Source organism: Atractosteus spatula, chromosome 9, assembly GCF_055471065.1.
Source record: "Atractosteus spatula isolate fAtrSpa1 chromosome 9, fAtrSpa1.hap1, whole genome shotgun sequence".
In the NCBI taxonomy this organism is placed as follows: Eukaryota; Metazoa; Chordata; class Actinopteri; order Semionotiformes; family Lepisosteidae; genus Atractosteus; species Atractosteus spatula.
The window spans coordinates 27319305-27334414 of record NC_142714.1 but is presented as its reverse complement, the minus strand read 5'-3'; the positions used below and the strand labels follow the sequence as shown (position 1 = coordinate 27334414).

At 35.8% G+C, this 15110-nt stretch overlaps 1 protein-coding gene across 11 annotated transcripts in view; it reads right to left on the bottom strand.

The window, feature by feature from the left end:
• gphna (gephyrin a) overlaps positions 1-15110 on the bottom strand; it is a 475089-nt gene that overhangs the window by 107279 nt on the left and 352700 nt on the right. For 5 of the 11 annotated variants that reach the window (XM_088924522.1, XM_088924518.1, XM_088924521.1 and 2 more), the window contains exon 8: positions 5371-5505. In XM_088924522.1, coding sequence (XP_088780648.1) covers positions 5371-5505 — 135 coding nt within the window. Of the gene's footprint in view, positions 1-5370; positions 5506-14303; positions 14418-14598; positions 14647-15110 lie in introns of all 11 variants that reach the window. The other 6 variants (XM_088924523.1, XM_088924516.1, XM_088924517.1 and 3 more) reach the window with 2 other exon arrangements.

Sequence of the window (15110 nt, the reverse complement as noted above, 5' to 3'; positions counted from 1 at the left end):
TCGATTGTACAAGCACTTGGAAACGCCCGTTTTCCATGTAAATAGTTTTCTGGTTCCGCACCCCGCACCAAACAAATTTATATTTCTAAATATCACAACATGATCGAATTTAAGTCATTTTAATAACAATGAATAGTCACCTATGCATTACAATATAAACATTTATATTGATTTAAATCGAGTTTCAATCGCCTTTATTTAAAACCCATAAATAAAGCTGATACTGTTTAGACTTTTAATTATTTAAAACTGTATTACAGCAGCACAATGCACAATGCAAAGTAAATCGCTATCTTTGTCTTCTGTGTAATAATGTTCACCTCTCTGTCCAGCAAATTAACAATAATAATAATAATGAACTTTATTGTATATGGCGCCTTTAAAGGTGGCTCCACAAAGCGCTTTACAGGATAAAAACAATAACAACAATAGTGTTAGGCTGGGCAAACGATTTTGTTTTATAGAAATACAAAATGAGATATAATGATGTGTTCCGGCTTAGACATTAACGAAGAGCATAACACGTGGGCGGCGTAGCGGTCGGCTCTGGCTTTCCCATCTACTGTATACCGACACACTGCAAGTACAACCCCCCTCTCTGTGGGAGTGCTGGCTGTGACGAATTAAACCGGTTTCACAGGTATTTTCGAAGTAGAAGGAGGCAACATTTCTAGCGAAAGACACCTCCCCCCCTCAAAAACCCAGTAAGTACAGTACTTACTAGTTAAGAAAGCTAGGCTCCTCAATGAAATTGCTTTAACATGCTTATGCGTTGGTGTAACAGTCCGGGCGTGGCAAGCTTCTAATGTCAACCCGACTACGGCGAAAGGAACCCTTCTTTCATTGGAAGACAATGAACATATTCTAGCCCTAAATGAATTAATAGCAAACATAGTTTACATAAAAGACATTTTTCCAAGAAAGTTTAGCCTTTGTCACTAATGAAACCACTAAATAAAGACATAAATATAGAAATCTTAAGATTTTTAAAATACATGACTTTGCTAAAATTTATTTAAAAATAAAAACGATTACAAACGCCAGCGGAGAGAGAGAACAGGGGAGGGATGTTGGTTTTGCATAAGGGGCGGGACTATGGAAATGAGGTCTATTTGGGAATGTGGAGTTACATGTTCTGGCTGTTTGTGAATTATCGTTGTTGAGTATGGAGTGTTGAGGTATTGATTTTGTGTAATGCTTTATGTTGAAAATTGAGGTGGATTTTGTTTATGATAAAGAGGGTAAACTGGGATGGGAAGAGGGTTTGGTTTTGCATAAGGGGCAGGGTTATGATAATTGGAGGAATTTGAGAGAGACCTCTTATGTCAGGCGTAAGCGATAAATATACAGTATTTAGCTGAAAAGCTGTACAACGCAAGACATTTCGTTACTCTAGGAGGATTCGTGAAAAAGCACATTGTGCTGCTGTAATAGTTTTAAAAAAAGTCTAAACAGTATAAGCTTATGTATGGGTTGTAATTTAAAAAAAGTCAAAAACCTCACTCAAAATGCAATTTAGCACTTTTAGATACGCCATTCCATGTTTTTCTTTAATCCCTGGCGGGACCGGGCGTCCATAAGAATCAAGTTATAGGTTTCATTGCGCTTTGACAGAAACCAAATTATATCGTTTTTAGTTTCTTTAGATACGCGATTCCACATTATATTCCCTATTAATCAAATTCTAAAAGTATGCTTGTTGACTCCGGTGTCGAGCATATTCGCAGAAAAGCTTAAAACTACCACTTTTTATACACGTTATTTCACGTTAGTTAAAGACTGCGATGCTTAAAATGTTTAGGGAGAAATGGAATACTGGTGTGTATTTTTTCTTTAAAGTACCGAGACCGGCCATATACAGTTTACATACTGTATGTTTATGTTCCAAAACTAATATCGTTTATGGATTTCACACACGTTATGATAAAATTCCATATAAATATTCAATACTTAAACGGGGACAGTAAAGACATTAAATATACATATACATATGTATACAGTACAGTATATATGTTCCTAAATCAATATCTTCTATGAGCATGTGAAAGGCATGGTGAATGTGGACCAGGGCAATACTCTGAGTTTACAGCTTGTCCAAGGTCATTCATTATACTGTAAATACTATTAGTAATATCTTCGGTAAAGACTTTGATGGCGACAGCTCAAACATGCTCCCCCCCTCCCTCTCTCGATTCATTTCAATTTAAGGTGCTTTATTAGCATGACAGATGGGTACAGTCAGTGTTGGGTATTTACTTTGTAATCTGTATTGCTTTGAGATGCCACTTTTAAAGGTGATATATAAAATCAAGGCTTTAACTTGCTTTAACTCCGCAAGTCTGAGTTCTTGTGTCCGTCCTATCCGAGCCCGAAAGTATTACAATATGTATCTTTATAGCAGGTGGTGTACAGCTTTTTAGTATAGATTACACTTTTCTAAAATGTATTTAAAAAATAAAAACAATTACAATCTAATCTTTCCACGTTTGATCCCAAGATCCCAAGAAAAATAAATCTAAACGGGGAGAAAGCTATGCTGAAAGTTTATTAAGATACTTAGAAGACAAAGATATCAATTTATGTTGCATTTGTCTGATTGTGAATCAAAAAACACATATATTTAAACACCCGTTTGCGATTTAAATCAATATAAATGTTTATATTGTAACGCATAGGTGACTATTCATTGTTATTAAAATTACTTAAATTCGATCATGTTGTGATATTTAGAAATATAAAAGTCAATTAATTGTCCATAATATTGCTATTCTATTTTTTCAAAGAAATGTCGCAGTACATGAATATAATCATATCGTTATTAATTTTTTTTAGATATGCGATTCCATATTATATTAGCAGAAAAGCTTAAAACTACCACTTTTTTACACGCTATTTCACATGTTAGTTAAAGACTTCGATGCTTTAAAATGTTTAGGGAGAAATGGAATACCGGTGTGTATTTTTTCTTTAAAGTACCGATTCCTGGAATCTGACTGGCTGACACCCTTCTGAAGTGGTTCCATAATATCTGGTATACGGAAAAGAAAGCGTTGATTTTATGAAAAATCAATTATGAAATTATGAAACGCTCTGTTAAAAGCAAGGGAGTTTTTATGTCCGTTGCAGTAAAAGAAAATGCCTGACAAAGTAGGGCTTGGACAGATTCCAAGTGCTTGTACAAATGTGCTAAAGAAATTAGCAAAAAAAGTAATTCCTTTATCATTCCTTTATCGTATTGGCTAGCTAATGTCCTGTTTGTCAAAGAAAAAGATTTTCGTTTAAAATCATGGTTAGAAAGAATGTGGACCACCGTAATACTTTGAGTTTACAGCTTGTCCAAAGTCATTCATTATTAATACTATTAGTAATATCTTCTGTAAAGGCTTTGATGCATAAATATTTCTGATAAAGGTAGGTTGTGTACTTTTGTCCAACTGAGCAATCTTGCTTTCATAAAATATACCAACTTTTTAATGACTGATGATTAACATGCTGTAATACACAGTTTAAATTTAAAAGCTCAAATGCTGTACATGAGAGGTTAAGCTTTATTGGCTCCTCCTGGCGGTTTTACAAGGTGATTCCGGATACTTTCCGACATGACGTCAAATGACGCGATATACCGCGTGATACTGCGTTTTGATGCGACACGCCCACCGGGGTATACTGTGTAATACCCCACCCATTTTGAATGGCTGCATCTGTAGATTAAGGTATTTGAGTTAAGGTTTCAGATAAATATTTGCAAGAAAATTACATTGAGATTATAACCAGGAAAAGACTGAGCCTCATGAGCTCAGTGAACCTCATGTAAAAGTTTGAGAGTTGTGATAATATGACTGCGTCATTTTTAGCTGGCTTGTATTGTAGTTACAGGGTGTAGTATCACTTTGCACAGAACGGTAACCACAAAGACACCAATTGATTCTGCTATTACCTGGGTGTATGCTTGATGATGATATTTGCTTCACAATGTGTAAATCTGTGGTCTACAACCTAAATATAATTTTGAGTATAAAAATGAAATAGGAAAAACAAATTACTGTATATGATAAAGCAAAACAGTTAAAGCTACAATAACTGTTAAACAAACAAACATAAATAAACACTAACTAATTGGAAATGCCTTTACATGTATTAGCTAAACACATACTGATACAAATACTGAGCCACGACAATCAGGAAATTCACTTCCTAATGAGACTGCTGAAAAGAAGCAAATGGAAGAAATGTAATGTAGGAAGAGAAACTCCTCAATAATGTGAGAAATGAAAATCCATGAGGTTTAATAGCTTCACAAAGCTGTTGAAATATCCACTTAGGAATGTTTGAACTAATTATTTTAAGTATAGAGTGAAGAAGGAAAGGTTTGTAAATCATACATTATATGTAAAAGCGGTGTGCAGATATATTAATGTGGATTATTTTTCTTTGAAAAAATCAATGAATCTATGAACAAATACTAGAAACCTCCTGCTGGATAATATGGGCAACTGTGTTTATGTTTTGTCAATTAATACTGCACAAAATCTCTTTCAACATCTCTTTGTTTTAGAGCAACAAAATAAGATGTCTAGAATTTTAGCTTCAGAAGATGCTGCTAGTCTGAGGCGCATATACTGTAGGAGACCATGAGACTGAACTATTACTAATACATAACAGGCAATGTTACTCAATTAAAACACATGGGATGAAGATGTTGTCATGGTAGATGAGGCGATAAATAATAATCACTAACATACCATATTTTCAAAAATCCATTTTTTTCCTGATTCACACTTCAGAATAGTTTAGGAAAAGGAATTAGAATCATATGCCAATTCCTCCATTTGAGCTGTTCTTTTTATTGCATCTCAGTTCTCTAATGATGTAAAGTGAAAACTGAAAATGACTTATACTGTAATTAATTTAAATATATTTATACTGTAAATACAATAAAAATCAAAATTGAATTGTTGTATTCTGAAAAACAGAAAAAGTGGTAGTTATCTGTTGACTACATGTATTGAACATTTGAGATAAAACAAAAAATCCACTTAAACCCCTCAGTGATACAGTGAGAAAAGCTCAGTGATTGTGATTTAATAAAAAGACAATAAAAAGAGGCCAGGTCCTTTTTTCTGAGACCGTTCATCAAAGCCAATGAGACAAATTTTGGAATTGTACCAGTCTTGAACCCCAGGACCTCTGCTACTAGTGACTGGTATAGAATGAAGCGCATCTGAGCTCTGCTGTTTGTAACTCATTAATTTCTCTGATGACACGCAGCATTCTTCCACGTTCCAAAACCCTCACAAGCTGAAAGCATCTGTCGTGCGGTTATGATGTAATGTCACAGCACAACAAGCAGCCGCAGGGCAGAGCACTTACTTTTGGTGTGGGGCACGAGGCGGTGGAGAGACGTGAAGTGGCCTGGGCCCGAGGAGACTCTGAGGGGGTGGTGCTAAGAGAGGCTGTGTCCCGGGGCAGTACCTGGACACCGCGGGATATGATGGAGTCTGGGATCTGCAGAGAGAAGGACACAGTAAACATAGTGGAACATCCAGAACATTTAAAACCATGAAAAGGAGGCACTTTTATGCAAAGCTTTGTGGGAGTATGGAGCAAGAGCATACCCCGACTTCTTTTAAGAAAGAGATCCTTGAATTAATTAGCTACTACCAAGTGGGTTAGAAGTGTTGAATGGTTTACTCTTATTGAAACCTCTTATTTCTAACATATGAAAAGCTTTTAATAAAACTCATAGGATGAAAGCCCCATAGCTCTTTTGTTACTTTTTTTTCCAGCTTCCTTTCATCTTATCAGTTAATGTATTTTGTTCTATTTTAAAAGATTCTGTATTTTTGTCCCAAAGAGCTTATACAACCTAGTTTGAACAAATCTATCACCCAAGGGAAATTTAGTTGTCCTTGAAAAGTGTTTTCTTCTCCTCCTCTCTGAACATAAACTACAAAAAAAAACAACCATACAAAAAACATGCTTTATTAAAAACTGATGTTAATTCTGTATACTCATTCTAGTCCTGATTATGCAAATATTTCTTGTGTGGAAAACAAGACAGTAAATTGATCATTTGGAAACTAATGTTAAAGAGATAAGACACCCTTTAAGTAATGGCACTGATGTAACCTCCAGCTCCTATATAAATAAAGTTCAAATCATTAATTCTTTCGTTCCAGGATTTTGAATTCCCCCGCAAGCCCCATCAATGTACTGGCAGTGTGCACCTTGGCTCAATCCACATAGGGGATTTCGAACTCCTTGTTTATATGGCAAGATGATGCTACTGAGTAGCGCAAAAGAAAGTTAAAAAATATTGTCTATATGTGCAGGTTAAGCTCTATGATCCAATTGTTGGACATTTGTGCATGTGTTACATCATTAGCCAATGGATTAGGCTCCTCTGGACGTAGTGGTGATCAGCACCTCCATGGACAGAAGATTTAGATTAATTGACCTTGGATCTTTTGGCTTCCAGAAAAAATAAATCCCTGTAGCTTCCCGGGTTACTTTAGGTTTCTGGTGATACCAAAAAGGGATGTTGCTCCAATGCAATTGGCATTAAACCTCCCGGACATTGGTGTGAAGGTTGAAGCATGGACAAAATTTCAGTGATTCATCAAGTTAACAGGTTGATAGAGACTATCTGCATTTCCTCATTTTGTGTATCTCAGTTTAGCTGAGATTCCAAATTGGAATATAGCAATAATATTTCTACCTGATACATCAGTGACACACCCCTATACACGTAGGATTAATTGAAAGCCCTAAAACATCTTCAACAGAATATTCTGATGAATTTTAGATTTCACTTTTTAATTAAAACTGAAAAAATAACAGCTTAAGAAACTGTTTCAGCAGATGTAGACTTATCCTTTAGTGATTTCAGTTTTGCCTGCATTAAGAACAATGTTTGACATTAATATTTAGGGTCAAATCCTTTTCAGAAAAGTGAAGATTAGTTTCAATGGGCCATTCAACATAATTTAAAAGTATTAGTATAATACTTAATATTATTATTAGTATAATATTAGCATTAAATTCAATATGCTTTTCCACCAATGGGGCTTTATTTAATTAAAATAAATCAACAATTAACTAACAAATCCTTTATATGGTGATGTAAAAATTGCATTTTTTGTATATCTTTGACATTCGATATTCTTGTATTTTCTAAAGGTTAGCATGAAATATGAATGTAGACATGCAGAGAAAATCTATTCTAGCAATTATCCAGGAGAAACATAAGTCATATTATAGAATTTGCTTCATTATACAAACAAAAACACTTGTCTTTATCTCTGAAATGAAAGACATAAAGAATTTTTGCTATCTCCCACACACACTTTTTGCCATATATCCCTACTGGAAACACAACACAAAAAAACACAATCAGTGCAATTTCATCTGTACAACTCGATTAGAATGGGTCATGAGTATACTTATCTGATTACAAATGCTTTTATTACAGGTTGTGTGTAGGTATATTTAGAGGGGAAAAACTCCCCGTATCTTATTACCAACTCATTACCAAACAAGCATTCCTATTCATGTGACACTATTTAATATACGGCACACAGTTATTGCCTGCTTGAAATTATTTGAAAGTATCATTTGAAATTCATAACGTGGCATAAAACTACTCCACGAATACAGTATGCTGAAAAAACGTGTATTCCAAGTTTTCAGAAATCAGTAACTTAACCAAGTGTAACAAATAACTTGGAAACCATTATGGTAAAAGAAAATGTTAATCTAGAAGCACCTGAAAGCAAATGACTATTTTCTCTTAATGTAATGGGCTCCAAGGAAGCTATAAGAGAGAGAGATCACTTTATTGGCCATATACAATTTCTTGTATTAGGTATTTGTCTTTTTGCATACCCCAACTTGCTCTCCATTTGACACACAGACAGAGAGAGAAGCTTGGGGTCAGAGCGCAAGCTCAGCCATTTATACGGCACTCCTGGAGCAGTTGGGGTTAAGGGCCTTGCTCAGGGGCCCAACGGAGTAGGGTTCCTCTGCTGGCCGTGGGATACAAACTGGCAACCTTCCAGCCACAGGTGCAGATCCTTAACCACAGAGCCATCGCACTGCCCCATTGCAGTGGTTAGGAATTTCTTTTGTTTCTTTTGCGCAACTTATATAGGTAAAAAATAAATAAATAAAAAGAAATAGAAGAAAAACAATATTATTTCATACGTGCATATTCTGCAACCCTAGTTTGAAAGTGATCACTTTCATCAGTCAGGCCTTTAGTGATCACCATGCTTACTACTGTGCCCAAAGTTAGGGACCTTAATACAGTAGGTGGGTTCACTTCTGGCAATTACCGTATTCATGACTCAGTTGCCTTCAATGACAGCTAGCTATTTCTTCCTAATTTACATTCAGCTGTTGGTAGTACAGAATGCACATAGTATAGTATTTATGTAAAAAATATTTTACAGTTAGATTGATTCTGCTTAACATGATTGATTTACTGTAGGTGGTCAACAGTCTATCATACAGTATAAAAGTTATTGTTAACAGATTGTGAGGACACAGGACATTTTCACTATATTTTCACAATGTTTTTATTCTACACTTCCACCACTGGTCTCTCAACTAGGAACTTGTCCAAGATGAGTTGCTTGATTTGGTGAATGGAACTATACAAACTATTACAGAGTGTGCTGTGATTGTATAATGCTGTACAATCATCTGTTTGTTTATGTGTTCAGCATAAAGGAACAGTCAGTTGTTATTTCACACAGTAGTTCAGCTATTTAAGGATTTAAACAGGATAATTAGTAGCAAAGCTAACCTTAATACGGTAGAACTGGAACTGCTACCTTTTCTTTTACTAATTAAAATCATAGGAGAACATGAAATGCACAAGGAAATAACAGCATGCTAATAGAAAATCTCATGCCATGTATCACAGGTGAGCTTTTTGAGTACATAACCACAAACAGAAAAAAGTCTGCCTGGCATGTTTTGCCTCAAAACCCTATTTAGAAACATGTTGCTGAATAGTTGCTGTCTTAATGTCCAAGTTCTCCACCATTGCTACAATCCGAAAGGTCACTGTTGCCAACTAAGCTTTTCAACTGCCAACTGCATTGCCAATTGTGCTTGCTGATCCAAGGTCTGCTTCAGCAAATCAGCCATTGTAGCCGATTCTGGAGAGCCAAACTTTTTCAGTATTTTCTTTCTTGAAAAAGATGGGAGACATGTCCTGTTTCTCTGTATTCCTCACCATCCAAGAATATCAGAGATGTTAATGCACCAAAAAGAAAATAACACAACTAGAAAATGAATAAAATTGGTGCTGGTGGCAGGAGCTTCAGTATTAGGCTGCTGTGCAAGAACTATGGTCACATGACCTCCCTCATTAAGATAAGATCACTTCACTGGCCATATGCAATTTCTTGCATTAGGAATTTGTCTTTTCACATACCCCAACTTGCTCTCCATGAGACACACATACAGGGAGATAAGCTTGGGGTCAGAGCGCAGGGTCAGCCATTTATTCACCATCCCTGGAGTAGTTGGGGGCTAAGGGCCTTGCTCAGGGGCCCAACGGAGTAGGATTCCTCTGACAGCCGCAGGATTTGAAGCGCCAACCTTCCAGCCACAGGTGCAGATCCTTAGCACAGAGTCACTGCTCTGCCCCATTAAGAATTTTTTCGAAAGCTTCTGGGAAATCTGTTATAGATGTCAGTTTCCCATCAGAAAGAGTAATCTTTAAGAAGCTTCTTTGGAGAAACAGTTCACTATTTATATACTGTAGACAAATCATTTTCATCTTTCAAGAAATGCGAGTAAGCAATAAATAAGGTGAACAGAACATTAAGCTGTACAGTTAAAAGTGCAGACATAAAATCAAGGGGTATTATGTTAACACTGTACAAAGAAAAGCAATAACTTCCTTAGAATACTGTGCATAATTTTGGTCACCGAAATACAAGAAACATATTGCTGCTCTGACAGCAGTTGAGAGAAGATAAAACATATACATTCGTAGGCTCAAGGGAATATCATACCAAAGCCGAATTTACACTGCTTCTGGCACTTTATGCTCGCGTACCTGTCACTTTCTTTATACTGTTGACTGTGTCCGTTAATTTTTATACTGATTGCATCTGTGAAGCATTAACTGACTATTTCAGAAATAAAGTAAGCTCCTCCACTTGTTCACTATCTCTTGTCAACACTACAGCATGGATAAAAAACTGTATAACCAAACATTCAGTAATCTACACAATAGATTAGAGTATTTCATTAAGGAAATTAGATTTTAATTACATTGTATCACTGTCATTTAGTTTATTAAATACAATATTCACTGTGCATCGATAGTAAATGAAATGACATTGCAGACCAGATCGTTTAGTGATGTATGAAGGAGTGTTAGGTTTGTGGAGTGTTTTGTACTTCTCCACTTCAACAGTTTTTCTGTGTTTGAAATTATTTTAAAACAGAACCTTTCAATGAAAACAGACATGCACTTCAGCTATAGAGTAGGGTTTCAGGGAAACTAGTAACAACTGGGCTTGTCTGTCCCCTTGCAAGCATCCTATTTTTAATCATCCTACTTTCTGGGGGGTTAGTGAGCTGTTAGAATATTGGGGTGAGGTAATGAATAAAATACAGTAGTTCTATACATTGCACTATACAGCTAATTTATATGTTTGTACGCTCAACTTAATTTGCATACAGATCCAGCCATTCAGAATGCACGAGGGATGCTGCAGTAGTTTGCAGTCCAGCCACTGCTCGAGAGACTGAGACTGAGACTGTGACAGACTGCGGTAGACCGCAGCATTTTAGAAATTTTCAGTTATGCAAGTGTGCTACTTTGTAAAACCACCAGGTGAAGCAGTGAAAGCTGATTGTGGTGTGTAGAACATTTGGGCAAACGCTTGTTTTCAAATCCCGCTCAATGCTGAGGAACACTCTTTTTCCAATTATAGAATTTAAATTGTACACTGTTTAGACTTTTATTAATTTTAAACTGTTATTAAACTGGAGCTTGTGAACGTGATGTGCCTCTTTCACGTTTACATCGACATAGAGAAAATTCAAAGGTAAATAACAGTACTGTAATGTAATACATACCTAATGTACACACAGTAAATGGTAGTGATAGCTAAAAATGAAAACATACACAACAGTATTCCACCCTCTTCATAAATGTTTTATGCATCAAAGTCTTTAACATGGTGACTTACGGTGCATTATGGTTTTAAAGTGCTTGTTCAGGCATTATATACAGTTTATATACTGCACTTCATAAAAAGTTACTGTATTATGTTTTATCCTTTTCTAAGAATACCTATTAAGAACACCACTTGCTTTAATTGTAAAAAAAAGTTTTACTGATTTAATACCACTTGATAATAAAATTAGTATGGAATCGTGTAATGAAGCAGCTAAAATATCACAAGTGGTTGTTTTGGAAACATTTTGACATTTGTGTTTTTTTAACAAAAACTTGTATTGTCCTTATAGTGGCAATGGACAATGGAACACTCATGGACTATAAAATAGCGCACTGTACCCAGGTGGTTCAAAGCCCGATCGGCGCATTACATTTCTTACATAGCCGAATATATAAAAATAGCTCACTATTATAGCTTGTTGTGAATGCGATGTGCCTCTTTCACTGGTTTACATCCGCATTAAGAACATTTAGATTTTGTCTGAATATAAATTTCATTAATGAGTAATTTAACTTTAAATTTGGATTAAGAAAAATATTTCACACATGCTGTATCGCTGTAGTGGCTTTGAAACCATATGGTCTCATACTGTATATACAGTACAGTATATTTATATAATATACATCACAATGCCATTCATAGGCATGTGTACTACTGTTTCAGTATATCTGTGTATCTGATTTCTTGTGATTGGCATGTGTGGAACAGCGGGAGGAGAGACCCATGGGGGGGGCGAGGGGGGTGTATAGTCCAACTTGCACTGGTCCTTGCACTTGGTTCCTGTCAAATTCCATGTGGACTTTAAAATCCTCATGCTCACCTATAAGGCTCTGCATGGCTTCGCACCTCTGTACCTGTCTGAACTATTATTGCCCTACTCCCCATCTCATAACCTTCGCTCTTCTAATTCTGGTCTCCTAACTGTCCCCCAAGCCCATCTACATTGAATGGGTGACAGGGCCTTCTCTTGTTATGCCCCCAAACTCTGGAACTCTCTGCCCAAGGATTTCAGAGGGTAACCTTTTCTAACCTCCTTCAAATCCAGACTCAAAACCATCTTCTTTAGAAGAGCCTTTACTTAACTGGTTCCATTCTTCACCCCTCTGCTTTTCTAGTACCACTATCCACGGTCTCCTTTGTACTGTATATTGTAATTGTGTTTTATCTTGTGTATTCTTTTTATTTATTTTTGTTGTCATTCTGTAAAGCGCTTTGAGAAGCCACCTTTAAAGGCGCTATATAAAATAAAGTTTATTATTATTATTATTTGTTTGAAATATTAAACATCTGACTGATCCGTAGCTTTATTTTTTATTTAATTCAGCAGAAAGTCAGCTTGCTCTTGTTTTTATTATAATGGGAGTGTGTAAATTGAGTGAGCACCAGGGCGCACAGTGAGATTACTGAGATGGATAATTTTAAGTAAATATGTTGATATGCAAAGAAACAAGTAATAGGTTTATTCCATCCTGAAAAAAGAAGAAAGAAAACACAACGTTTTGGCCGTGGAGCCTTCTTCAGGTCTTCACACCTAAAGAAGGCTCCACGGTCGAAACATTGTGTTTTCTTTCTTCTTTTTTCAGCATGGAATAAACCTATTACTTGTTCCTTTGCAGCCTACACATGCTGAAGCAGCTACCCGCCTGAACTAATATGTTGATATGTCTGGATATTCGGTTTCATGAGGCAAGATAAAATTGTATCCAGCTGTGATTTAGCTATGTGACGTTGTCCTCGTGAAGTTGCAGTTGCAGAATTCGAACCCCAGCTGCTAGAAATCATGTACTGAGTCACGTACTGAAGCCATTATGCCAACAAGCCACTCGGCAGCTTAGGCTATAGCTGAAAAGGGCAGGCAAAATATTTAATGTGTGAATGAGTCATATTGATGCGGTAATACTTTGAGCTATACAAATATATTTAAATACTTAAATTAATGTTATTAATTTCTTTAGATACACAATTCCATATTATATTCCCTATTAAACAGATTCTAAAAAGTTTAAAGTTTAAAGTTTATAACAAGCGCAAGTATTCATCGCTTTTTATAAAGTATAACTTAAAATAGAACGAGCACACCAAAACTTTCCCAAAATAACAACTGTAAGTGAACGAGTGAAAGACTTTGATGCTTAAAATGTTTATGTTTATGAAGAACGTGGAATACTGTTTTTTTTAAACTACCACTACCAGCCATATACAGTTTGATGATATATTTATATTCCTAAATTAATAAAGTTTACTACGTTCAGAGACGTTATGCTCCTCTTATTTTTATGCTCAGCTACCAAAATTTCCCTTTAGTTGTAAAGTTCCATTAATATTCAATATTAAGCGGATTTAAACATGCACAGTAAAGAGATTAAATGAAGCAATCGTTTCACTAACGACCAATGCACCACAAGTGCCACCTGTCGGTCATTTTGGCCAGCCAATCATGTACTGTGATATTCCGCGCTATTCTGCAGATAATTTCACACAGTATGGGTTTTTACTGTGCATTTTGAATGGCTGCATCTGTACATGTGAAAAACAGACTTGAAAAAAAACTGGAGCAGAATGTGAAGCTTTGCATTGATGACATGTTCTGGATGTTGCTAGTGCTGATTGCAGCACTGACTAAAATGGATGTGTAAAAGGAATGGTAAATGTAAGTCAGTCCCACATAAAGAAACTCAGTAGATTAACCTTAATCATTTTAGTCTGGAAAAGAGAAGATTACTGGATGACCTGATTTTAGAATTTAAAACACTCAAAGGTACTGAGGAAATCTCTCCTATGAATTTCTTCAGAATCAAGTGAAACATAAATAAGAGGGCAAAAAATTATGGAATAATGGAAAACATCTTGGTTTTCTTCGAGAAATGTCTTTCAGTTAGTGTGAAACTGGAAAAAGCAAGATGAATGCAAGATGAATGACCACCTCTTGCTTGTAACCATTCTTTAGTCTCCAGAGGAATGTTAGGGGATCATAGTAAAGGTTTACTATTTACTGGTGTGGATAAATGTAACCACAGTTAATGGTGTCCCTGTTGTAGTTTTTTCTCCTAAGGTACACAGTGGTTAGTGCCCAAAAGAAAGTTAAATGCTTCTTACCGACTCCTCTGTGTGGCTGCTGGTGGAATGACAAGGATGACTGATGAGGCCAGGGATAAGGTGACCACCCTTTGCCATGGTGACTATAGCAGTGATGGGGTTGGGGTCTTGACTCTGATATACAATACAATACATATCAACACCATAGCAAGTACACATGCACAACATGAAAATGAACATCAAATGAAACAAATTTAATGCTGATGATGAATACACTGGTATGGTGAAAATGTATGGCTATGTTGAGCAGATCTCCTTATTTAGTATAACACAAGTGCATTTAAAAGTACAGTACCTTCCTCCACATGTCTTTCACTTGTAAGTTGCATGAAAGTTGTCTGTCCTGAAAAAATCAAACCTTAATCATGATAGTGTTGCTCTATACCTGATCAATTTTAGACTACTGTATTTTCTTGTTTGTTCCAGAACAGCAGAACTGCAATAGCTCTTCCACCACACCTGCTAGTGAATATGAATATGTAATAGAGCTAAGATTGATACAGCTATCTTGGAGAGATCACAATGTACTGAAGCTTGTCACACACAAATTTAATTGGTCATTTTCTTTATACATTACCTTTATACATTAATGAAGTTAATCACATTTACTTAATTTTATTTAAATTACATCATTTTTCTTCTTTGTTATTGTGCTGATGTAACCACAAAAATATTCTGTTCTTATTGTGATTAAAAGATCAAACTGCTTGAGTTCTATGGTATTTAATTAATCACAGACAAGGAAAAGGGAACACAGCTTGCCTCTGTCAAAAATATTTACATCACACATTGTACAGTCTGTATACA